The 24,930-nt window shown below is 39.4% G+C and overlaps 1 protein-coding gene across 1 annotated transcript in view; it reads left to right on the forward strand.

Annotated features, from left to right (window-relative positions):
• The window catches only part of ATAD5 (ATPase family AAA domain containing 5), a gene marked incomplete in the record, with an annotated part of 853,119 nt that overhangs the window by 723,533 nt on the left and 104,656 nt on the right, over positions 1 to 24,930 (forward strand). Inside the window, 3 exon segments of the mRNA XM_044068042.1 lie at positions 16,834 to 16,898; positions 17,213 to 17,390; positions 22,989 to 23,146. Of these exon segments, the coding sequence (XP_043923977.1) occupies positions 16,834 to 16,898; positions 17,213 to 17,390; positions 22,989 to 23,146 (401 nt within the window).

Genomic DNA, 24,930 nt, shown 5'->3' on the forward strand with positions numbered 1-24,930 from the left:
AATATAGTTCGAAAATACTGGTCAGTTTTTCAATGTGATGACACCACCAAACGGCTTATTTCTCATAGTCCTAGATTTACATATAAAACAAAACACAATATTAAGAACCTATTGGAAAATTGCCAGCTTAACATTGATAGGTCTTTTTCTACGACTAGACCTTGTGGCAGATGCAATCACTGTGCATACATAAACAGTAATTACACTGGCAATTTATATGACAAAATTGCAAAACATTCCAAGGGTGGAAAGTTTCATTGTGGTTCTGAATGTGTGTTCTTTTCCTGGCACACTGTACAACAATGTCACACATTCTATATAGGTAAGACGAACAATGCATTAAATAAGGGCATATACCACCACCTATATAGTCTGCAAAAATCTGATTAAACGCACCCTGGCATGTCATGCAACTCAATTTAGTTGTTTTAAAAAATGCCAGTTCCTAGTTCTGGAACAGGTTTGGTCTACTGTTTGTTCGGGATACTGGAAAAATTCCAGTTCCTAGTTCTGGAACAGGTTTGGTCAACTGTTTGTTCGGGATACTGGAAAAACTTTTTACTACATCGAAAGATACTTTGGCAACTAAGGCTTGGTGCCACAGACTTCCCAGGGTTAAATGACAATATATCCATTACACTTTTCTCCATGACCCAAGGACTTGTACTTACTGATAATCCTCTACATACCTACAAAGTAGGGACCTTCCCAGATGATCTAAGTGGCCACTCCCTAACCTATTTTATTAGATCTAAAACCAACCTCACTCATCCCAACATTGCCAGAACTGTACGCTAAAAGCAATTTAACCCTGAACTATTCCAGACAGAACTTAAACAATGTAATTGGTCACCACTAAAATATCTTCCACTTGATGAAGCTGTAGCCTATTTTAATACCACATTCTTAACCATCCTGAACCACCATGCCCCATTACGCTCTATTAGATGCAAAGCTAAACCAGCACCCTGGCTCTCTAATACTGCTAGGCACAAAATCCATCTGAGAAACAAATTCTGGATAAAATGGCGTTCTACTAAAAACCCATTGGATTACCTAACATTTAGACAACTAAGAAATCATACTAAAAAAGCCATTGTGCTAGATAAAAAGAACTTCTACCTCCAAATACAGCAAACCTATCAAAAGAAACCTCAAAAGTTTTGGAACAGCATTAACAAACTTCTTCACCCAGGACAATCTATCACACCTAACCCTCTAGGCTCCAACCCCAATAATCCTATTCACACTGTCAACTCCTTTAATTCTTTCTTTACCAATGCCATCCAATCTCTTGCTAGCCATCTATCGCCAGACACCTCAAATCTGCCAAACTCATCTTTAAATCCTCCTCTATCTTTTCAATTACAACCAGTGTCTACTTCTAGTATATGCTCTCTTCTACTAAAACTAAAACCTACCACCCCTTCAGCTGACCAACTCCCAGCAGAATACCTTCAAATAGGAGCTAAATCCATTGCCTACCCTATATCCATTCTTATCAACAGAACCATAAGTGAAGGAAATATCCCATCCATCTGGAAAATTTCTTACATTATTCCACTACACAAAGGTGGGAACTCTAACGATTTCTCTAACTTTCGTCCTATAGCTTTGCTATCTCCTCTGGCAAAAATTATGGAAAAGTGTATCCAGAAGCAACTTCTTAACTACCTTCTCCAAAATAACATACTTGCCAACTGTCAACATGGTTTCAGACCTTACCATAGTACCACCACTGCCCTGCTATCATTTACAGATTGTATTAACAAGAATCGTAACAAAGGCATTCTATCCTCTGCAGTATTCATTGATTTATCCAAAGCTTTTGACATGGTTAATCACCAACTGCTCTTACATATAATGATATCTCTATCACTTGACCCCTTAACCATTAACTGGTTCAAATCCTACCTTGAAAACAGAAAACAAGCGGTACTCTGGCACAATAATCTTTCTAATCTCCTACTTATCTCCCTTGGTGTCCCTCAAGGCTCCATATTAGGTCCACTCCTATTTTCCATCTATATTAATGACCTTCAGTCAGCAATTCCATATACTAGTAAAAAAGAAACACAGCACCAAAACTAAGAAGCAAAGGGAAGACCACCGGCTCAGCTTTCAACAACAGTACAACACCAAATGTTCCTTCTTATGGGAGCAGCAATCGCTAGCAAGGTCCTTGAAAAAGCCTGAGACTCTCAGGCGAAAGCGCTTGGGTTTACTGTTTTGTGAATAAAGAAGTCTTGTTCCAGTCTTAAACATTTACGTGCTGGTTTATCTGTTTTTGCTGACAAAAGGCTTGTGAAGGAGTATACTCAGCGATTGCTGCTCCCATAAGAAGGAACATTTGGTGTAATTCCATATACTACCTGCATTCAGTATGCAGATGATTCTACTATTATCTGCTCAGCCACTTCTCAAACTGAACTGCAGACCCTTACCCAGAATGCATTTATTACTGTTGAATAATGGTTTACAAACCGTTGCCTCCTCCTAAACCCAAAGAAAACTAAACTGCTACTCTTCTCATCAACCCGTAAGTCCACCCCCGCACATTTTACACTTACATCTAACAATGGTACTGTTATCTCTCCAGACCTAACTACCAAACTCCTAGGAATAACTATAGATAATAATCTCCACTATGACACACATATTAACAGTACAATAAAAACAGTTAACAAGAAACTTGGATCCCTCTATAGAATTAAACCCTTTCTTACACCAGCAGCCAGGACTGCTATAGCCAGAACTCATCTCATCTCCACTCTACTCTATGCTTCACCCATTTATACAAATCTTTCTAAAACCAACATTAACAAACTGACAGTATCCTATAACAATATTGCCAGATTTGCTACTGCCTCTCCTTTCAGAACTCATCACTGTCTTAATCTTAAACAACTTGATTGGTTAGAGTTTCTAACCATCTACACTTTTCACAGCTTGCTATTGCCCACAAAACCCTGTATCAACCCACCAAAACTCCTATACTCTCAAACCTACTTACCCCTTACCATAATCCTAAAAACTTACACTCTTCTAACAAACTACTGTGTAACATTTGCAGATCCAACAATTTAGCAGGTGACTCCCTTTTCTCTAATACCATTGGTAAGCTATGGAATCTACTACCCGCTGAACTCACAACTCTCTGCTCTCATATACTTTTTAAAAAGAAACTCGAGCTTCATCTCAAGTCACACTGGTTATGTTCCTGTACTATCCCTGACTAACTGTTGATACTTCTCACTTATAACTACCTGCATCATCCTAAGCTTTCCCTATAAAATCTGCTTATCATGAAACTTTTGAGTGAATTCTTTATATATACTTGCATATTACATCCTCTCATGAATATTCCCTTATTGTTTACTGCTCCAGTCATGCTCAATGGTAGTAAGGCAGTCAATATTTCATATCTTAAAAAAACAAAACAAAAAAAAAAACTTTTTTTCTTATTTATACATCTGTTCTACTCAATACTATTTTCTATATTGTTTTTGGTATACGACTTTATTGGTACTTCTTCCTTGATTGAATTTTGCATGTGTTCTTCTGTAAACTTTTTCAAGATTGTACTTTATATATGTTTTTTATTGTTTATTGTTTTTTGTTTGTTATTCTTGGAGCTTTTCTCCCCGGGCCTCTACTGAAAATGGACATGTATCCAGCTAGACTAGCCAGGTTAACAAATGTAAAATAAATAAATAAAATAAGTGAACTTAAAAGAAGGGCATGCATTGTTTGATTGTGTTTAACATGATGTTTTTTCCACTTGTTTTTCTATTTGTTTTTTTTTTTCCACTTGCTATATCAGTATTTTATATTTGCTGTGCATTACACTTGCAGCAAGGTTTTCTAGAGCTTGAATTACAACGTGGCCCTTTAGAAATGGATTCAATTACTACTGCATTACTTGAGTGGGTAGAGACCTACGAGGGGATATTTTAAGCATTCTTAGTTTCTGTAGACACTGTTCTGATGATCTCTTTTTGGTTTTAAGATGAAAGCACTTAACATAGTGTGTTTTGTTGTGTTTTTTATGGTTGCTTTATTAAAAGTCTACTGGATCTCGAGCTGATGCTGAATTTATTTTTACTATTAGAAGTGTGCGAGTCAACATTTTCAGTCATACAACTAGATTAGCAAAGAGATCAAAAATGTTAAATAATGTGGCTAGTAGCAAGTTCCTTGGATTAAATCATATTTTAGTTGAAATATGGAAGTTACAAGGGAAGGGTATTTTAAAAACATATTTTTTATTTTAATAGAATACATGAAATTGGACAAGTCCCTGGGTCATGGAGAAAAGCAGTAATGCTTGGCATACAAAAGAAGGAAAAGATCCGATTTGTCTCCATACAGACTCATTTCCATCCTCTGGCAGTATTACAAATTTTTGTGTGTTTGCTAAGAGGGTGGTAAGAGTGTTGCTAGGACTAACCGAGAAAGTGGGTTTGCAGATGTTAGACAAACCTTTGGTAACATCAATAAGATACTAATAATGCAGAGGAGAAGGAGGTTGAATCAAATAAAACACCCTTATTGTTAGTCAGTTTGTATGCGGAAAAAGCTTTTGATAGTTAATTGGACCTTCTTTTTAAAGGACATTTCGTTTTATAGATAAAATTGTCGGGCTAATGTAATGGAAAATATCTGCATGGGCTCCCAGGCAATAGTAAATGCAGGAGCGTATAAAATAAAATTTATCTTGCCATAAGTTAACCTGACAGGGATGCCCATTTTTCTCCACATTGGCTGCATTGTACATGAAATCCCCTCTCACCAAAGACAACAGGCTGTATATGGCTCTCAGCAAATATTTAAGGTTTTGGTGCAATTTTAAGAGTTCTAATGTTATAAAATATTAATGAAGATAAGACTAAGGCTATTCCCTTGAACTGTGTGCCAACACCTGGGCTTGTACAACAATACTTATGGGGAAATGAGAAGTTTAAGTACCTGGAAATTTGGATTAATAAGCCACTTAGGTAGGAAGGGAAATGTGGGAAGATACAAGGATAGGATAAAAATAAGAAAATTAAACACACTAGGCTATTAAATCTGGACATAAATAATGAAGTAAGTATGGTAAGATGGTAAAAATGTTTCTTGTTCCATTAGTTTATGCACTGGATAGTCATACTTTCACCTACCACTTGAGAAATTGACAGTTGTAATGGGATGATAAGATGCCTGGATTGAAATGTGAGAGGTTGATACTACCCCTCAAGCAGGGAGGGTTAGCATTGCCAAATTTAAAAGGCTACTTTGAGGTCAACCAATTAAGATGGATTTAAATAATGCAAGCCAGGGATGTTTTTTCCATTTGGAAGATACTAGTGGAGTGGTGAGTAAGGAGGGAGAGACTAGAATTTTGGAACCGGTTACCTTGGCTTTAGATTGCCTCTGAAGGAACACCCCGGCCCAATGTGCAAAAATGGGAAAAAGGGGTTGTGGATGGATGGGATTAAGTGAAATGAGACAAACTTTATAGAATATCTTGTGATGTAGCTCAGAGGCATCTCTGGTCCAAACAGTGTGATTTCCAGACAAAATATGTTCCCAATGTATCTAACATTTGTTTACAGGGAAAGTCCGACTTGGAACGAGCCAATTTTCAGCGGAGGCCCGGGGAGAAACACTCCAGACGCATGTCTTTGTAGTGTGGGAGGCAACCCACACGAACGCAGGGAGGACATGCAGACTCCGTGCAGAAGGCACCCCAGCCAAGGATTAAACTGTGAACCTCTTGCTGTGAGGCGACAATGCTAACCGCTGCACCACTGTGCTATCCGTTGGGGTGGGCTTACTTAAATTGAGGAGAGGTGTTGGGGGAACAGGTCATAACTGATGTTGAATAGCCAAGGAACCAAGGTTCTGGGAACAATTATGTGGCGAAAATAACCTTTGATTTATTTGATAACTGTCAAAGCCAATCTTTAGCCATGAAGGTTAGTTGGGAGAAATTTAGATATATGCCTATCAGAGGAGCAATGGGTGAAAAATTGCATAGCCCCCGAGTTTGCTACCAATTCAAGACACGTTGAAATATTTGTTTGGAAATGTGTCCATTGATACTTTTATACCCTATCCAGACCTAACATATTCCCAAATGCCTGAAGAAGTTGTTGATGTTTGGGGATGGAATTTGGGCACATACATTTTGAGACCTTGGGCTCAACCAAGTTTAGATTACTAAGCTTAATTTTCATTGTGGCAAGAAGAAATGGAAGATCTCTCTCCCTCAGTTTTGACTTTTCAGTACTGATGAATGAACTCTCCAACATAGAATTGTCAACAACAGACTCTTCTACAGAAAAGAAAAAAAAGGTGGCTACTGAAGAATTGTTACTGGAAGAGTTTCATTACTGAGCATGAGCTATTCATGAATCTATAGATGTACAAAATTCTTTGCCCTCATTATTTTCTTTTATTCAAATACAATAGCGAATGTTAATCATAGTCTGGTATAAATAGTACATATGTTAGACTGTTCAATTTTTGAAATTAAAGAATTTTTTTATAAAATTGGAATAAAAGAAATAGGAGAGCATTTGTATTCTGAATTCATTGCGAGACAACAAAAACAAATGTGTTTGACACTATTGTCAGCAAGTGTTACTAGGAAAGTAAAAATTCATGGTTCCTCCAAACCTTTAGAAGTGATATAAATAATGCAAGAAGTAAAACAGTTTAAATTAAGATAGATGAAAGGGTTTGAAAATAAATGCATTTTATCCAAATGGAAGGCTGTGGGATTAAGCTGAGCAAGGATATGAGAAAGATGGTTAATAAAAGCGGAATAATACAACATGGATGGAGGATTTTTAATCTGTATTATGTAAAATCATGTAGTCACTTGTGCAAAGTTAAGATTATCAGTATAACTGAGAATTATTTAATGGTGAAACAGAAGTATTACAGTATCAATACATTAATTTGTTGATAAATTGTAAGGGCAGTGGATGCACTCTGAAAGTCTGCGCATCAAGGTGACTTCATTTTTTTATCCAAACAGAGTTTAGGTAAGAAAGAAAAGCACCAAATATATTAGTAAAAAATAGACATCACATGAGGGGCTGTTATTGTTGATAGCCTTCCATTTCTCTGTTGCAGTGCTCCTTACAATAGGGATCCCCTGCCAAGTGTGGCCCAACATCTGGCCAGTATACCAAAGCCTTTAGGTTGCTAAGGATACGCCGTACGTCACACGTATACTTCCCACATATGGTGTAGGCCATAAAGGTGACATCTGAAAATACCATCCTCATTACTTCTTTACAACCAGTCTGAACACCATCTTCGATCATTGGTCTGTCTGCTCACTTTGTTTGCTGGTTCACCAAGCTGCTTTTCATATAAGTGCCCTGTTGGGGTTTTGTTATCTTTTTTTTTTCTTTTCATTTTGTTGCTTGTGGGGTTCATGTCATCCAGAAAGGGTAAATGCCAGTGTGGGAGGTAGATTCTCCATAAAAATAGTCACGAGCAATGTTTGTTTTGTCTAGGTGCTTCTCACGATCATACATCCTGTTCTGTTTGCAAGGCCTTTTGTCCCAAAACTCAGTGTGGTTTGCTTTCCTCTTTGGCCATATACTGAGAAAACCATCTTAAGCTTTTAGCAAATGACACCATGGAAGGATCTCCCTGCTCTGAGGGCCAGCCATCCGAGAAGTCCAAGAAAGTTGGATCTGATTCTCCGCCTGTGCCGCCTCTGCCAGATGTGTCTCTTGAGGCCAGTGACAGCCCGGAAGATCACCTGGCTCTTTTGTTGGATTCCTCTGCCACAACCACTTCAAAAGCTAGCATGGATCTGGCTTCACGCGCATCCTTGGAGGCCTTGCAGATGTCCACTTCGGATGTTCAGGGGGAACCATGGCTGATTATTATTGAAGGGTCTCAGGGTATTTCTCAAATTTTGGTTAGGGAAGAGCTACCAACTACCATTATAAAGTGTCAAATGGGGTCTGAGCCTTTTAAGTTTTACAAGGCTGACATCCCTTTAAAGAAGGAACAAAAAACTAAACCTGTTTCTCCTCCTCCTATGGACCCTCAGAGCGAATGGCAGATTTTCACTCAAGGGTTGTTTATTGTCATTATGGCTTTGAAGCCTCCTCTAGGAGTTTCTATGCAAGCTTCCTTTTGGTCTTCTCCTCTTAAGATTACCATTCTAGAGTATCGAATGGGGTCTGAGCCTTCTAAGTTGTACAAGGCTGATGTCTCCTTAAAGAAGAAACAGAAAACTAAATATGTTTTTCCTGCTCCTAAGGACCTTCAGAGCAAATGGCAGATTTTCATTCAAGGGTCGTTTAATGTCCTTATTGCTTTGAAGCTGCCTGTAGGACTCTGTCCCAAATTCCCCTTGGTCTTCTACTCCTCTTAAGAGGCCTAGGGAACAAGATTCCTCCAAGGAGGAAGGGGATTCAGATGAGGAATCGTTTCCCTGTTCTTCCCAGATTCCTTCTCCCTTAGACTATGGTTCTGAGGAAAAGGAGTTCACTAGTTCTGACTTTCCTTTTGAGGAGATTTCCTTTAGGGACACAATTTCCAAAATGATGGAATTTTACAAATGGGATTGTGCCCAGCTATCTGAGGTTCAGAAGAGGTGTTGCTAGCTTCCGCAAATGGAATCTCCTAGGCCTTCCGCTGTTCCTTCTATTCAGGCTGCCTTGTTGGTTGCCTTTTCTACTGCATCTCAGGTCCCCTGCTCCCAAAAAGCCTGATAGATTTTATAAGGTGCCTGATGATTGCAAGTTCCTTTATAAGTGCCCCTCTGCTGACTCTTCTGTGGTGTCTGTGGCATCTGACAAGCCATCAAAGTTGCTTCCTTCTGATGGACAGCAGAACTATGGAAAGACTGGGTAAGAAGATGTATACCTTGGCTACCCTTGCTTTTAGGGCTGTAAGTTATCATACCCATATGACAAGGTATATTTTAGCTCTTTTATCTAAGGCTGGTCAGGTTATTTCTCACCTTCCTGACTATGAGGGGAAGACATCTGCTCTCTCTCCTTGTTAGGGACTTCCAGGTGGCTCACCCTTCTATTAAATGCAGTTATGAGTTATGATGTTTCTGGCTTCAGCTTCAACCTTTGCCTGATGATATTAAGGCTAAGTTGATCAGTGCTCCTCTGGATAACAAGCACTTGTTTGGTGCTGCTGCAAAATTTTGTCCCTACAGGAAAAGGGTAAAACATTACAGGAGCTAAGAAATATTTTTGTTTCTGTACCTAACTTCCAAAGGAATTACCAAAATAAGACTACCTTTGTTCATAGGCAGTCTTGCCCTATCCCAAAGGTAAGAAGGGGTGGTTGAAGGGCTCCTACTGCTAAGGCTACCCAGACTCCTTTAGCTCAGAAATCTCCTTTTTCTGACAAACCAGTGGCTTTCTTGACTATGCTGTTTTTCTCATCCACATTCCTCTTTCTCTTCTTTCCCTGTCCCTTCCTGTTTGGTTAAAGATTACTTAAGATTCCTGAGTTCCTTCCATCATTCACCAAGGGTACTACATGGTCTAGAAATCTCTTCCCTCTTTCTTGGGCATTACTCAGCCTCGTCTGGTACAGCTTTTTTTTCCAGAGTTGCTTCAGGGTCTCTTGAATCAGGGAACTATTCAGGAAGTTCCAGTTTCTCAAAAGGGGAAGGGGTTTTATTCCAGAATGTTTTTGTTCCCTAAGAAAGAGGGCATTTGGCGACTCATTCTAGATTTCTCTTACCTAAACACCTTTTTGAAGATCCCTTCCTTTCAAATGTTGTCCCTTCAAGACTTTATTTCCTCTGCTCCTTTAGGCTTTTCTAGGTTTCTCTGGACCTCAAACACGCTTAACTTCATAACCTATTCATCCCCTTTTCAGGAAGTTTTTACTTTTCTCTGCTGCTTCCTGGCATTTTCAGTTTTCTGCTTTGCCCTTTGGCCTCTCTGCTGCCCCAAGGGTATTCGCCAGAATCATCACTCCTATGATTGCTTTTTTTTGCAGGCTAAGGGGGTTACAGGTCTTTCCCTACCTAGATGACCTACTCTTTCAGGCCTCTTCTCCAGAGATTCTACTGCAGCATCTTCATTTTGCCATCTCTATCCTGCAAAGCCTGAGGTTCACTAGAAATTTTCAAATGTCCTTCCTGACTCTCATAGGATCATGTTGTTCTGGGTTGCAGGAACCAGACTGTTTTGATGCTGGCATTCCTGCCTCCTCCCAAGGCCTTAACTCTCATTGCCTTCTTTCAGTCCCTTTTTGCTGTGACCTTAATCGCTGCCAGGGAATTTCTGTGAGCTTAAGGTTTCATGGCCTTAACCATTCCTATGCTTCCTCTAGCCAAACTCCACATGAGAAAGCTTTAGTTGTTTCTAAAGTCAGTTGGATTCAGTATTCTTATCCTATAGAGTTCCTAGTCCCCATTCTTCCATGCCTCAAGCTAAAATTTCAGTAGTGGATTCAACAACTGTGAATCCAGGACTTCCTTTTGAACCTGCAGTCCCATCCCAGGAGCTGTTCACAGACACTTCAGACGTGGGCTGGGAGGCTTTCTTCAGCTCTTAAGAAGTGCAGAGCCTCTAGTCGCTTCAACAAAAGGGCCACATTAATGTCCGAGATGAGAGCTCTTCTTTTGGCTTTTCAAGCATTTCATCCTGTCTTCACTGCAGGACCCCTTAAGGTACTTAGATGATACCACAGTGATGTGGCATGTTAAGCAAGAGAAGACAAGATCTTATCTCCTTTGTAGGTTAGCACTTCAGGTGTGAGAGAATTGCTATCCAGTATCAAGTGACACTTAAAGCAGTTTATATTTCCTCAGGTCAGAACATTGTGGCAGACTGTCTGAGAAGGTCCATGTCACAGTCCCACGAGTGGATGCTTCACAGGAATGTGTTTCTGGACATTTTTCACCAGTGAGGTCTCTTACTCAAGTAGATCTATTTGCCTTCACCCCCCCCCCCCCCCCGAACGGACATCTTCCTGTTTTTTTGTGCCAGAGTCCTCTGGCCTGAAAGGTGGACACCCTCTCTCTTCCCTGGAATGGGATGTTTATTTATGCCTTCCCTCCCCTTCCTCTCATTCCAAAACTCCTGTTCAAGATACAGAAGGATGCTCCTAAAATCTTGCTGGTGACTCCTTTTTGGCCCAGACATCATTGGTTCCCTCCTCTTCTGCATTTAGTAATCATCACAAGTTACCTCACAGGGTGGTCTTACTCACACAAGACAAGGGCACTTCCTTTCCCACCCGTCCATTCTTCAACTGACACTGTGGTTGATAGGATTTTGATTCTGTGTAGACACCTTTTTTTATGAGAACATGCTTCAGGTCCAGCAGGAGGCCAGGAAACCCACTACTAGGAAATCCTACTTATCCAAATAGAAGAGGTTTTCTATTAGGTGTCTTTCTTGTAACCTGGATCCACTTTCTTTTGATATTTTGGTTTTCTCTTATCTGTGTGAACTGCTCATTGCTGGGTTGGCATATTCTTCTGTTAAAGCCCACTTATCAACTATTTCTGCTTGTCTGCCTTTAAACACCCCTTTAGTCTCTGGATTTGATGCTAAACAGTTTCTTAAAAGTAGTTTTCATTTTAGACTTCACAGGAAGCCTAGCCCTCTTTCCTGGAACCTTAATTTTGTTTTGAAGAAATTGACCCAGGCTCCATTCGAGTCTGTGACTTCAGCATTGTTCTTGGAAGACTGCTTTTCTGTCAGCCCTTATTTCTGCCAGACGGGAGTCTGAGCTTCAAGCCCTTACAGCTGTTTCTCCTTTTTTCGTTTTCTATAAGGACAGGGTATCCCTTTGTACCAATTCTTCTTTTATGGCCAAGGTGGTGAATGAGTTGTTTCTTAATCAGTCTATTCATCTGCCCACTTTTGTCCCTTCTCCGCATTCTGCTAGTGGGAAGGTTTTGCATACCTTGGATGTGCATAGACAGCTTTGATGTTATTTGGATAAAACTAAAGCTTTTCGCAAATCTGATTAGCTTTTTGTTTCCTTTCAGCCTAGATCTTTAGGACTGGCTATTTCCAAGCAACTACTACTTGGATATCTAAAGCAGTTTATTTTTGTTCTTTTCATGGTAAAAAAGCGTTCATTCTTCTGTTAAGGCTTATTCTACTGTGGCTGTGGCTTCTTCTGGTGATTTTTTCAAAGGTTTAGATGCTAACTCTTCTTGAGGGGGCATCTATCTAGGCTTTTGTGCATACTTTTACCAATCACTATAAGTTGGATGTGGTATCCAGGGTTAGAGCTGGCTTTGCTAGGGCCATTCTTCATGGGTTCCTAGAGGGCTCTGCTGATTCTTCCTCCTCCTGCTACTGATCTTCCAGAGCTTTTGCACTGTCCTTATTGTAAGGAATACTGCAACGGTGAAGTAGGACAATAAAGTTGTGTAAAATCTTACCATAACTGTAGATGTCCTTCTCTTCATTGTTGCAGTATTCACACCCCCTCCTCCCCATGTTCTTTTCCCTTCTGGATGTGCTTGTTACCTCTCTCATCCTTGGACTGGCATTCTTACTGGGGCTGTCAGTTCTGAGGATGGTACATCCGGACATTACCTTTATGCCCTACGCTGTGGGCAGGGAGCATGTGTGAGACATATGGTGTGCCCTTTGCAACCTAAAGTCTTTAGTATACTGACAGGATATTGAGCTGTCCTTGGCAGGGGATCCCTATTGTAAGGAATACTGCAACAGTGAAAAGAGGGACATCTACTGTTATAAGATTTTACAGAAGTGTACTTTTATACCTTGATGTATATAATGATTATTTATACAAACATATCTAATAAAAGCATTTAATAGAATTCAAAATGAAAATTTTTCAGAGCTTAAAAATCTGATGCACTTGTTTTAGAATCTCGGTATGATGGAACTACAACACAGTATGCACAACAAATACTGCCAGGCTATACTGATATGCTCAGTTATGTTAGACAGTGGCTAGAATAGAGCCTTTACTAGGTTGGTGGATATATCTACATTCCTTTTGTATATGGTCAACCTGTATGTATGTATGTATGTTATGTGGGATACTAAATCTATTTTAAATCTTTTCTGCATTCTGAATTTTATTAAATGGCTATTGTAAATATCAATATAATATGTAATGTTATTCATTATTGCTCAGGCAGACCGGTTTAAATTTGTCAGCGAGCGACTGTCAGCTTTAATAGAGAAGAGAGAGATGCTATTGGTCCATATGGCCTATACATATATTTAATGCATCTTTTGATGGCAAATTGTGAAAGTAGATAGATGGTAGAGCTGTGACCTGTGTACCAGTACGAGATTATAAATATATTGTTACAGCAAGGATAGCGAAGTTTTATGTAACAAGCTTATTAGTGATTCATTTATAGTAAAAGACATTGTAGGGTTATATAAATTGTGTTTTAGCAGCATTATCATGAGAATATTAGTTTGAATGTAGCACTGAGAGACTTGAGACCAGTTGCAGTAGTGAAAAACAAGACATCAGAGACACACTACCTGCTTCTGAAAAATGATTCAGTAGATGGCACAAAGAAACTCTAAATGGTTGCAAGGCAAAGACAGAAAGATAAAGATGGTCATCAGACACCCTTCATAAGGGATGACAGCAACAACCTGCTTCAGCAGTTGACAGGACATCAAAAGTACTTCCAGTTCCAGCAGCTTTTGAATGAAGACAGTCTCACAGAAGGTGCACTGCCCCAGGCACACAGCCTGTGATGAAAGACGATGAGTCAATCCTTGAAGTACGAACAGCACTAAGGAAAATGAAATCATGGCATTGAACTAAAACAGATGGCAACAGTTGACACTCATCCTGACCTCATATAGAAACATTGGAAAAAGAAGTTGTTGGTGTAGCACTGAGAATAAAGTTTTAAATGTTTTAGTAACAAAAACAAACTGCAACAGTGTACTTTAAACATTCTAAAATAAACAAAAGTCTTCTAGCTTACAGATGTCATGCCAATTGTATTAGTTTTATTGCAAAAAGACATTGTCCACATGCCAGCAAATTGTGGGGATATGAAATATCACAGGGTAGCTGGAAAAAGTGATTGATTTGTACATAGTTGTATGTATTGTAGACTTAAACTAAATCATTAGTGCAGGATGTGGATTGGGCTAATTTATGATCTACAAACAAGCCAAAATGTGGCACTGTTGCATAGAGGAATTGGAGCCATGACACTGACCCTTGATGACATGAGTTCAGGTAGCATTGTAGGAGGCAGACATGGAGGAGTGGGGACAAGGGCCAATTGCTTGACTTGCCTATTCTGGGAGGGGTCTATTATCTGTCATTCTCTTGCTAATGGGGCATTGCTGTAATGACATGGGAGATTGTCACTGAATTTGGCAAAGGGAGCATCCTGGAGCTAACTGTTACCATGTGTAGTGATGTGCGAATGAGGTCAGCAGTTCTGCACATTTAGGTAATAACGAAAGTACTATGATATAGGACAGTGTATGTGGCACTGCCAGCTTCTCTCATTCCATGTTTCACCTTCCCAGCCTATCAATGCCAGAGGTGTGCTCCCAGTGATGGGGAATAGTACCAGTGACACTAAAGCTTGACTGGAATAACTCAAATTAGCTGATGGCCAGCTAGTACCTATGGGAAGCCAATCCATTTAAAGAGGCTGCTTTTTATAATTACACCTTCTGCAGAGGACAGTTGTAAAGGAGTAGAGTAAATACTACAAGAATAGAATGTTCTACACTAAACTACAGACACTCTAGCTGATATTGCTGTGCTTATACTAAGCAGGAAACCTGTGATGCCCGAGTTGGCTTTAACATTTACCTTTATTTGTATATTGCCAAGAGTACAACATCTTTAAGAACATTTGTTTTTATTCCTGATTAATGGGCATACTGTTAATATTAACAGCATATGTAACTTATACTCCATTTGTTCCAGTTTTTATTGATCAAGTGGTGCTTTAGATTTTTTTTTTGCTGCTGGTTTTCTTGAGTGCTTAATGTTTGCTACTCTGTTTGTAACTTAATAGTTCACTTACAGTGTTACTACTTATTCATTGTTGCGTCTCCAGGGTTGCTGCCGGGTTGTTCTTATTCAACTTCAGTTTTATCTCGACTGAATATAGTCACTTTTTAATGATCCTAATTTTTCTTGTTTTTTCATAAAAAGAAGACTAAGCATAAATGCTGAAGGCAAGGAATCTAACTGAATGAAGAAATTAATGAACTAAATACTGGAGGCCTTTACCTGGGCATGTAACTGTTGAAGAAACTTCAGCTACCTTCTTGATCATTTATTTAGTGGAAAATTCATGTGCCACTACTGTTCTGACATTGTCTTATCTCCACTAAATACTGTAAATGCAATGCATTTTCAAGATATACATATTACTTTAGAAAACTCATCTTACAGGCATTATGGCTTGTAGGGATGGCTGAACTTTTAAGAAGTGATTCCTCTTCCGGTTTACTCCCTAGTGTGCTGATTTCCTGTAGGAACCATCTCAGTGTAAGAAAGAAAAGTTATGTAAGGTAGTCAACCTAATATGGAATCTACAACATTGATCATTGTAGCAAATCCTGAAGGTTTTTGTCTTCATGCTTGGTGCTTTCTGTCTTCATTCTAAGTCAGGATGGTACATTATTGTTGTACTCAAGATTTGGGGTGTGGGGATTTTTTTGTAAGAGTAATCAAAAAATTCAGTAGCATATGGTGGGGGTCGGGGGTGCATTATATAATATGAGGGGTAGAGTGACATTAGCAGTGGTGGTTCCAAGGAAGGTGCTTTTAAAGTTAGACAGCTGTGGCAGCACAGGTCCTTTAGTAAGGACCTTCTGCAAGACCAGCTGTTAAAAAAATATTTTTCTTTGTTCTGACCACATCTCAAGCCTTCCTTCAGGATTCTTCTGTAGAAGACATTTTGTGTAGCAGCATTCTAGTCCTCTCTGCATTATTTAAAGAAGCACTGCTAACTTGACATCGCAAAGAGCGGAATGGTCTGTTGTCCTTCAATTAATTTTTAGCCTGACTAGGATATTTGAGCCATTTCTGGGAAAACAGCATTTTCTTTCATGTAATCCATAAAGAGTACTTTGTAAGATGCAGTAGTTGAGCAGAACTGTGTTTTCATTACTTTACTAACATTTAATCTCTTTATTTGTTTTACTGTCACTCTTTAACTGGTTTAAGTGAGCTAGACCATAAATCTTGTCAGCCATGAGGTGGACCACAAGGGCAAGAGTAAATATGTGCATCTAACTTCAGTTCATTGCAGCCAAACAGCACGTTTTTGGGAAATGAGAAGAAACAGGATGACTATGAGAAAATGACCACAGGAAACGCACAGGCTATATACAGACAGTGTCCAGAATTCACGACTGAAATACGGACTCTGGAGCTGTGAGGCAGGCATCTTATAGCTGTACCACCATGCTGCTGTAAGGGTCAGCTTTTTCAGTCATCTCTGAAACATTCACTGTCCCCAACATGTTCTACTGTTAAAATGGTCTTGAATTGTATAATAAGTGTGTGTTTTGGCAGGACAAAAAGGGCCGTTGATGGGGCCTTCTATACCAACACATGTAGAATAGTATGACGATATGGAGGGAAGACTAGAAAATGAAAATCCTGAACTGGTGCTGAAGCAGTGGCTTGTCCTGTGTTCATATCTTAGTAAGAGTGAGTACCTGATATCTGTCTTAAAGGAAGGGCTGGTATTCTGAGATGTACAAAAGAGGCACCAAGTGTGATGAATGTAGGGAGGGTAGAAACTGAATAGTGTTCAAGTTTTATAACTTGCTTGTTTTGCCGAAAGTGTTAACAGATTACTCATTATTAATCACATTACTTTGAAATTGTGTTTAGATACAACATTCGGTTTGCTGTTTGATGCTAACTTTGAGGAAATAAAGTTCAAAACACCTTCCCAGGTAAGCTGTGGCTGTTGCTCAGAATCATTTTTTGAAGTTTAGTTCCCCTTATTTTGCTTTTTAGTGCTGTATACAAGTATTTACTAAAGCACAGTTTTGCATTTCATGACTGTTATGCCAGTTTTAGATGGAAAGGCCATGATGTTGCTTCACTGAAGTGTAAGAACAGCGTCTGAGGGAGGTGTGTGTCATGTGGAGCTTTGGCCTAACAGGATAATTAGGTTAAGTTTTTCCAGAAAAATGCAGATTTTAAGAGTAGCAGTATTTTAGTGAGACCAGATCAACATGCTTAAATGTCTTGTTTTATTTTTCAGGTTAATGTTGCTAGCTATCTGCAGTTGCTGTGCTTGGCTGAGAACATAAGGACTGATGTGAAAGATTTCTCTACCCTTCTTAGTGTAAATAACTGTGACATCAGGCAAAGTGTTCTTTATCTACAGTTCTGGGCTAGAGGTGGTGGTGGCCAGCAGATCGAGAAGCCTGTTCCTGCAAGTATGTGTATTAATTTAAACTTATTTTATTTGGGTGTTGTGATTCTCGTTGTCTTATAACTGAATATAAGTATTATCAGAGATTACAGTTAATATTTCTGAATGAGTAATTGCTATAAAACACTGATTTGTTTAATGCCTTTCTTAAATGTCATTAGTAAATAGAGCATTCCCTTGTAATCTGGGGAATCTAATCCAGAAACAAGAACCATTAACAAATCTAATTCCAGTCTGCTAAAGGAGCCATGCACAAAACAAAATTGTATCAATTCATATACTTCATCAGGAACTTTTAATGCTTCTTTCCACTTCTACCTCCTTGTTCAGTAAGCACCCCACCCACACACACACAGTTTGGACTTGAGCCCTTCTGTTCCCAAGAAGTGGCGGGTTTCCACAATTACAGGAGACTAAGCAGCATCTGAAGGGGCTGTCAGGCAGATGTTAGCATCAATACGCTTTATTGTATATAGGTCCCTAACCCCAATCCTACCACTGGGTGGGGGTTGCAGGCTACCCTTATCTCTATAGGGACTTGCACTGCCCTGCCCCTGTGAATGAATGCTTCTATGTACTTGCTAATGAGGGCTACCAGCAGACAAGGGCTTGATGAGTATTAAGCCCACCCAGTAAGAGACTTCCTGCATCATCGCCACTCCTCTTAGGAATTGTGACTGTGTACGTCATGCTTCACCCACCCCCTGGATGGATCTGCCCATCCATCTCGCCATCTCCATCGAGCATCTGAGTAACTAATCAAACTCTGGTCAACTGTCTTAGGATTTTTATCCCTCTTCACTTGTGCTTGAATAACTGCCCCTGTTGGACTTGTTTAAGAAGCTGGACTTGTAACATTTTTATATATTTTAATATTATTGAATGTTTACATTTATCATGTATAATACATTTTTAAAACTCTTTTAATTGTATTAACACCACATTTATACATTGATGTCCCCTCACTGCTCCATTAATAGCTTAAAAGGTCAAGGACCCACTTCACAAATTTAAGTAAATATAAACTCTATTGGAGAATCCCAATACTGAATCTTTAACTTGCATTGGAACCTCCAGGTGTAGACATGTTCGCTCAAGCTACCCATACAAACAAGTCTGGGGCAGCTAACTCGGTTTCTGTGAGTTTTGGTGTTGACACTGTACCCCCTTCCTGTTAGTCTTACCTTACACTGGTAACTCCATTCTGTACCAGGCGGTCACACAGTTAGTTCCCTGTACTGTTGCTGCAGTCAAAAAAAATGGGGAAAAGTTAATCTCACATTTTATGTTGCCCCCTGATGTAGCCTCACATTTACTGTCTGGAAGCCAAATACCCTAATTCTTCAGCTAGTGTTTTAGTTGAGGTCCTATCTAGCCTACCAGAGGCATGAACCAGCTTACCTGATAGTCCTATGAGTAAAAATGTGTGTTGTGATTCTTAACAGATTTGCCCTGAAAAAGCTAATTTACAACAGTTTCTCAATTGCCTAATCACCTTGTTTGCCAACTTCTGTCTTCAATTGCAGTCTGCTTATCTGTGGGCTCCTGTCAGTACCTCCTCCCCTTAGCAAAAGCTGAGGACACCTAAGAAGCCACCATCTCCATCCTGGGACCTGCATTCCATACTTGTAAAACTTGATTTCCTTCCTTTTATAACCTACCAGCAGTTCTTTAAAGTTATCTTGGAGAACCCTTTTACATGTGGCCATCACTCTGCATCCAGGATCTCTGTGCTGCAGGCCGTAATGGTACAGTCTCTACACCATTTTTCATCAGGACAGAGCCTGAACTGAAATATCAACCTGCTAGTCTTTTTCCTTAAAACAGTGGAGGGAGGCTGTGGTGGCTAAGATGTATGTAGGCAGCTCAGTTATTTACTGACTTGGAACCAAGTAGATTGGAAAATTTTAGCATTTATTTGAATCCTTCAGATTAGAAAAACTAAGCAAACCTGAATCCAGAAATTCCCCCAAATGGCAAGCTTAACTGACCTGCCTTTTTTTTCTCTCACTTTTTTTATTCCTTTTCTCTTGACCCTCAAGCCCATCCCCCTTTGCTCACTGTTATGGCTATTCATTCCCCAAAGGGCTCAAGCCCTATGGCTTACTTATTCCTCTTAGGTTGTTAGCCAAGAGGCAGACTGAGGCCAGCCCTGATAAGGAAAGGGTTTTTTGTTTTAAGTTCCCAACCCCCCTCTGTGCATTAAATATCTTCAGGGTTGGGTATGTAATGGGATAAAACACCTCTTCCTTGAGTATGCCAAATTAGTCTGCACCTCCAAACCCTGGTCATATCACCTTTGGCCATATGATTATTAGTTGCTGTGCTTTAAGCCAAAAATGGACTACTGCAGTTCAGCCTTCTGGTCTGGCAATTAGTGCAGATTAAAGCTATGAGTTGGTAATAAGCTGTTTCCTCTAGTCCAGGATATGATTCCCTTAGCTTTCGTTTGCCTACTGTACAACTCTGAGCACGTTGCTTAACCAGATGGTGCTCCTGGGCCACGTCTTAAAATGTCTATGTATATCAGTGCCCTACCCTAGTTAAATACAAAATTTAAAAAAAAAAGTGCCATCTGGTGTTTGCACCTTCCTTTCTTTCCATCACCTCATCATTTTATTGAAAGGTACCAACCTCCCAGGAATATGAGCTCCAAGTACTAGAAGATAGTTTTGGTGAAACCTTGTGCAAATGAAATTTGGTAGCTACATGGAGTCTGACCCCACCACACACACCAGACACAAAAAATGCAGCAAAACACTGCTCTCCTAGTTTAGTGAGTCTGTAATTTGTAAAAAGGCTTCAGGTAGACAACTTCCAACATCAATAAAAACATCTTGCATGCCCTTAGGTCCTGTTTTATTTTCTGGCAGTCTTTCACTAAATCTTGTTGCCATCTTATCTCCTGGATTGGTTGTGATGCTGTTACTTGATTTAAATATGAAATGATTGTGCTGTAGTGCTAGTTAGTTGTGTAAACATGGTGGTGATCTGTTGCCAGGCGTGATGTTTTGATGGGTAAAATAAATTACTGCTTGTTCACTTTTGTGTGGTGTAGTTTTACACTTATTGATAAGTTCATAAGTTCCAAAAATGTTAGTTACATTTACATTCCTGCATCAGGATGGTTGATGCAGTTTCTCCCCAGGCCTCAACTAAAAATGGGTCACAACCTAGTTGGGTATGTTGGCAATTTATTTATGCATACATACTTGTGTGTATGCGTATGTTTATTAATCAGTTTAATATAGTGGTCCAAAGACTTTGTTCAGATATAACCTTAGCTAGATGGCACGCACATTTGAGACTGTGACATATATACAGTGATTAGAGTTTAAACTGTAAGCATTAACAGTAGTGATACATCTATGGGGTACATAGATTACAGCTTTGAACTGTAATCTTTGACAATAATTGATATGAGTTACAGTGAGATATAGTTGCAACAGAGCAGATTTAGGAGTGTACAGACTTTGAGAACAGTTTAACAAAAGCACACACGCAGATCATAGAGTGAAGCTTCCAGATAAAAGTGCACACAGAATGGTGGCATGCACACAGGACAGTATGCGACAATACCAGCCTCAGAGTAGCACCAGAGGTAGGAATCTGTCACTTGAGTATTTGCAATGTAAAAATGTGTCCTTTGGTATAACCCAGGTGCTTAAGTATGATTGTCAAAGCAATGGCATTCTGATATTTTCTTTGTTATGCTTCCTAAGTGAAGTATGTTGGTATGATGGTTGATCTAATCCAGTGATGGGGAACCTTTTGGGCTTGGCATGCCAAAAATTTGGAAAATGCCTATCTTGACTCTGCCGGTGTGTGTGCCACCCCCCCACCCCCACCCCCCCGAACAAAAGAGAAACAATTCTTTACATATTAATTTATTTTAAAAAAATATAGTCCAGTCATGTGTGCTGCTGTGTATTATAAAAGTAAAATAAAAATCAGTGACTTACAATAGAGAAATCAATATGCGCACTAATAATTGGTCTTAAAATAGTGCACCAAAAATGACCCTACTTGTAGCAGTAATTTTGAATTGAACTGAAAAAATATGGAACCCATTGCATTTGATTTGATTAACATCAATTAATGACTTTTTTTATTGTTGAATTTTAATAGATAAGTGCAGGGTCACACATTTCTTATATTTTTGTTTATTCAGTTTCTTTGGTAACTTGGGTGTTGGTGAAAGCTGGTGTGTCACCCAAAATGCTGTGGCGCGTAACCTTTGACACGTGTGTCATAGGTTCGCCATCACTGATCTAATCTCGTTATATTTTATTCCACTTTTCTATGCATTATATCAGTTTCATTTTTTTAGGTATTGAAAAATAATGATATATGAACACTTATTGCCCATGAACACTGTATATTTTCTGTGTTTTAATACACTGTCTGCAGTGAATTCATTGGGAAAAAGACTTAAGAGCTTTGAAAGAGAACAGTGAGGAATCAAGTAGGTCTTGGATTGTTATGCCACAAAAACCTTCATAGTAACATGGGATAGGGGTCTTAAAATGAGGGTAGGTTATGTTAAAAGGCAGTTGTGCAATTGTTAGACTTGACACGTGTCTGTCCAGCCCTTTTCCATTAACTTAAATTTTGTTTCTTCTTATCTACTAAGAGTTTATTAAAAATGTATTGTTGGGGAAAGTTATGTAACTATCCTTCAGCAGCACATTTTGTTAGTCCTTCTAGTCCATTGATTAATAAGATAGCCCCGATGCTAGTGATTCAGTGTAGAAGTTCTTTCAACTGATTTTATGTATTTTATGATTTGACTAATAAGAACCAGTCTATAGTCTCTAGTCCCAGGGCACCCCAGTAAAGGAATAGGGTTTGTTCTTTTCTGAGCAGACTGCCATTTAAAACAGACTGTGGCAGAGTAAGAAATTCAGGAATATGCATAGAAATCCCATACAACTTTCATATAATTTGTGAAGCCTTGTTCACATATTCCTGCTGAAACCTTTGTGTACTCTATTTGTGATGATCATTGTTACATTTTTCAGAGATGTAACAGTAAATCCTGAAAATTGAAAGAAAAAAGTAAGCTACAATGATCTATTTGCAGATATCACAATCTTCTCTTTTGTAACATTCTATGCTTGGTCTGGTTATTTATGTAATGATTAGAGCTCTTGACTGGTAAGATCATTTATTGTCAAAAAATATGCTGCATGAGACGGATTCTGATCAGATGTCAAGCCACTTATTCTCCATGGGAGCATCACCAGTGCTACAGGTTTTGCCTGCTAGAGGCAATCTGTATAATTTACCTTCCCCTATGGCCCAAGCTGGAATGAATATGGATTAAAAAAAAATTCTAACAGCAGAACTCCATAATGAGTGCAATAAGCTGGGCAGGTGCATCTCCCATGTGCCTGCATGGAATAATGTATTCTGGCTTGGTAGTATTTTATGAGAAAAATGTTATCACCTTTAAATTAACATACTTTCCTCAGGGGGGCCTGGTATTAAAAGCAGAAGGGGTGCAATGAGGTTTCTTTTGTGAGTGACTATTTTATAAGCAACTCTGAATATGTATTGTTTTTCAAAGAAATTATTTTAATCTGCATTTTTATTGCTGTAGTTTCTGCCAAGAGTGAAGATAACCTGTCTAATTCTGGAACCGCATCTGGAGAACTGCATTCCAAAGATGTGCCTAAATGTGATGTGGGTTGTACTGAGAGTTTTCTTGGCCTTGGAAACTTTATCCAGCCTTCTGAAGATGTACTTTCTTTCCTTAAGGTAATATTATGCATTTTTATTGCTGAAGTCTTATTTTGTAGCTTTATGTTGTTGAAATGTACTGCACAGAATGAAAAAAAGACAAATTAGCTATACTATATGGCTCTTTCCAGAAGGTGAGGAGGAGGGGGGAGGACATAATGTGATCCTGAAATCAGGCTGGCTGTTAAAGCAGCTCATCTTAACAGAATAGCCCCCCCCCCCAACACACCCTGTTCTGGCAAATAGCCAGATGAATTGTCTAATTAAATTTGGTATAATGGATGCTCACTTCAGAACATGTCTAGAATTTCTTCTGTCTTTTTTCTGACTTTATAGAATGTGCAGAATGTTTTTGAGCAGATGTCTGCAACTTGGAAATGTACATTATGGATGTTGTATTTTCCAGTACAACTGAGAGCTGTTCGTGACAGTGAGCTTTATTAGTATGTGTGCTGTTCCTTTGGATTTTAAAGGTTAGACTGGATCTTTCAGAATGTTTGGCCTGGCTGTTGCCACTGGAAAACCATTTAATCCTACATGAAAATTCTGATGTACTGCAGTAGTATAATCTGATATTCCCATGCTGACGTTACTGGGAAAAAAAAACAAATTTAATGTAAACCCATATGTTTGAGGGATTGCAAACTGGCTATCCAACAAACTGGAGGTTGTGAAAGTTTCTGGAACACTTACTAATGTGAAATTGTAATGAGTGGGTTGCCACAGGGATCTGTACTAGGCCTGCTCTTGTTTGATATTAATTTTGTAGTTATCCAAGCCAAAATTCCACAAGTGTGGTTAACCAAGTTTGCTGGTGACTGTAAGCTGGGTATTATCATCTCATCATCCACTGATGCAAAACAGCAAGAAGCACATACTGTACCTGGTGTACTGAAAACTGTCTAAAGTTAAATGCAGAAAAAGTGCAGTATAGTTGAGTTAGGCAAAAAAGCTTCTCCCACCTCTTATGTTATAAATTATACTCTTCAGAGAAGGTCATAAGAGATGTGGGTAATTATGCGGGCAAATGTTCTTCGTGTTTCACTGTTGCAGTCATTACATTTGGGTAATCCTGCTGGCAGGTTGACCCCAGTCAGCCTGAATTCCAAAGTCCTGGGTCCTGCGTCAGCTGCTGTCGCCCCATCCCTGACGTCAGGTCGTCCGGGGTATAAAAGAAGAGGCAGACGCCATTTTCTTTAGTCTTTCTTGCCGCGCGGTGCCCGAAGCAGAAGTAGTTCGCAAGTGCCGGTCGGCCGACTCCTGAGATTTTCGAGTTTGAATTTCAGATCCGAAGTCTTCTATAAAGCGAAGTACCCCGTTGGGGAAACTTTTTTCTTGCTCCAGAACCGATGTCAGAAAAAGTTAATAATTGTATTTCTTGTGGGAAGCAAATACCTCATAAGGACTTTCATTCTTACTGTATTCCTTGCCCAGGGCCTGATCATAATTCTGGGTTGTCGGTTTTGTGCTAGATTTAACCAATGCACTATTAAGCATCAGTATGATTTTGCTTTAAGCTACTTTGGAAGCAGGTTTAATTATCCAGATATGTCGTGGAAAGCCATCCGACTACCGGAGTTCACAAAAAAACGCAAAGAAAAAGAAAGACAACTGAGGCCCAAAACAGACGAAGCTTCTCCTAAGCCAGTCACTGGTTCTCAGTGAGGTGCTTTCGCAGCCCCTGACGACCGCTACTTTGGAGTCGCAGGCCACTACCGACTCCCACGTGGAGTCGGCCATGCCGCTGGAGACTCAAGGCATTGGAGCCTCTGGCGCTAATCCTTCAGATGGGTCCAGAGCCG

This window comes from Protopterus annectens, chromosome 4.part0 (assembly GCF_019279795.1).
Source record: "Protopterus annectens isolate FY-2018-M chromosome 4.part0, PAN1.0, whole genome shotgun sequence".
Lineage (NCBI taxonomy): Eukaryota > Metazoa > Chordata > Ceratodontiformes > Protopteridae > Protopterus > Protopterus annectens.